The sequence below is a fragment of the Bombina bombina genome, chromosome 9 (genome assembly GCF_027579735.1).
Source record: "Bombina bombina isolate aBomBom1 chromosome 9, aBomBom1.pri, whole genome shotgun sequence".
Taxonomy (NCBI): Eukaryota; Metazoa; Chordata; class Amphibia; order Anura; family Bombinatoridae; genus Bombina; species Bombina bombina.
This window is the reverse complement of record NC_069507.1, coordinates 4,895,939-4,897,571: the sequence shown is the minus strand read 5'-3', so window position 1 is coordinate 4,897,571 and position 1,633 is coordinate 4,895,939. Positions and strand designations below refer to the sequence as shown.

At 39.8% G+C, this 1,633-nt stretch overlaps 1 protein-coding gene across 1 annotated transcript; it reads right to left on the bottom strand.

The window, feature by feature from the left end:
• Positions 1-251: 251 nt before the first annotated feature.
• On the bottom strand, positions 252-566 carry ATOH7 (atonal bHLH transcription factor 7). The gene has a single exon (XM_053692288.1). The coding sequence runs from the start codon at positions 564-566 to the stop codon at positions 252-254; it is 315 nt and encodes a 104-aa protein (XP_053548263.1).
• Between the last annotated feature and the right edge of the window lie 1,067 nt (positions 567-1,633).

The window sequence follows — 1,633 nt, the reverse complement described above, 5'->3', positions numbered from 1 at the left end:
TGGCACACTGATTACTGGGTCTGAAGCATTAATGGCTGTAGCTTGGCACACTGATTACTGGGTCTGAAGCATTAATGGCTGGAGCCTGGCACACTGATCACTGGGTCTGGATCACTGATACATGTAGTCTGGCACTCTAAACACTGGGACTGAAGCTCTGCCTATGGGAGCCTGGCACTCTGATCATTAGAATTTGGGTATCAGATATTTTGTTTTGACTACAGGGGTCTGGACCAAGTAGCCACCTATTGTTAGCATTTATCCAGCCCCAGATGGCCAAAGTGCTGAACGTCCATCCATTCTCCAGCACAGCTAAACCTCTCTGCATCTGAGAGGATTCTTCTTAGAGCCATGATGTAGCTCAGCGCCATCTGGAGAGTCTCATACTTGGAGAGTTTCTTGTCCTCACCCCACTGGGGCACCACTCTCCTCAGACTGTCAAAGGCTGTGTTGAGTCCTTGCATCCTTCTCCTCTCTCTGGCATTGGCAGCAAGTCTTCTCCTGGTCACACACCTAAGAGGAGACGTACCCTGGGACTCTCCATCAGAGGATGTATCCGGCTTCATGTGCCTTCCCAATTGTACTTCCTGCCAATGAGGACAGACACTGGAGTTTACCACTGGGAGTCACGTATTGGTGGCAGCTTCTTATACAGCTGAGCAACTAGTGGAGTTTTTTATCTCTCTAGTGCTTTTTAGAAAATGTTTGCCAAAAGATCCAGCTTATATAAGTATCTGCACTTGTTGTGGCAGATGGTGGCAGGTGGGTAAGCGTCTCCGTGCCCCTCACTGTATGGATCTGCTCAGCCATCTGCACAGAGCTGTGACTCTGAGATTCCTCATTAACTAATCAATTAGCCACAAGCCTAGCACCGGGGTCTCTGCTATGTGTCTCACATTCCCAGGATGCTCTGAGTTTTGTAGGGCAGACGTGATCTGCTGCTTTTCTGCAGGTCGCTGAACTGACAAAGAAATAATTAGGCATCTTATTAGATGAATATTAATAATTGTCTCTATGAATTGCTAGAGTTACACATTTATTAATTGCTAGAGTTACATACACGTCTATTAATTACTAGAGTTACATACATGTTTATTAATTGCTAGAGTTACATACACGTCTATTAATTACAAGAGTTACATACACATCTATCAATTACTAGAGTTACATACACATCTATTAATTACTAGAGTTGCATACATGTCTATTAATTACAAGAGTTACATACACGTTTATTAATTGCTATAGTTACATACATGTCTATTAATTACCGTCTTTTAATTACTAGAGTTACATACACGTCTATTAATTACCGTCTATTAATTACTAGAGTTACATACACATCTATTAATTACAAGAGTTACATACATGTTTATTAATTGCTATAGTTACATACATGTCTATTAATTACCGTCTTTTAATTACTAGAGTTACATACACGTCTATTAATTACCGTCTATTAATTACTAGAGTTACATACACATCTATTAATTACTAGTTACATACACGTCTTTTAATTACTAGAGTTACATACATGTCTATTAATTACTAGAGTTACATACACGTCTATTAATTACTAGAGTTACATACACGTCTATTAATTACTAGAGTTACATACACATCTATTAATTAC

What these genes read in the sequence shown, in the direction of transcription:
- ATOH7 (XM_053692288.1), bottom strand. Translation starts at nt 566, where the DNA reads ATGAAGCCGGATACATCCTCTGATGGAGAGTCCCAGGGTACGTCTCCT.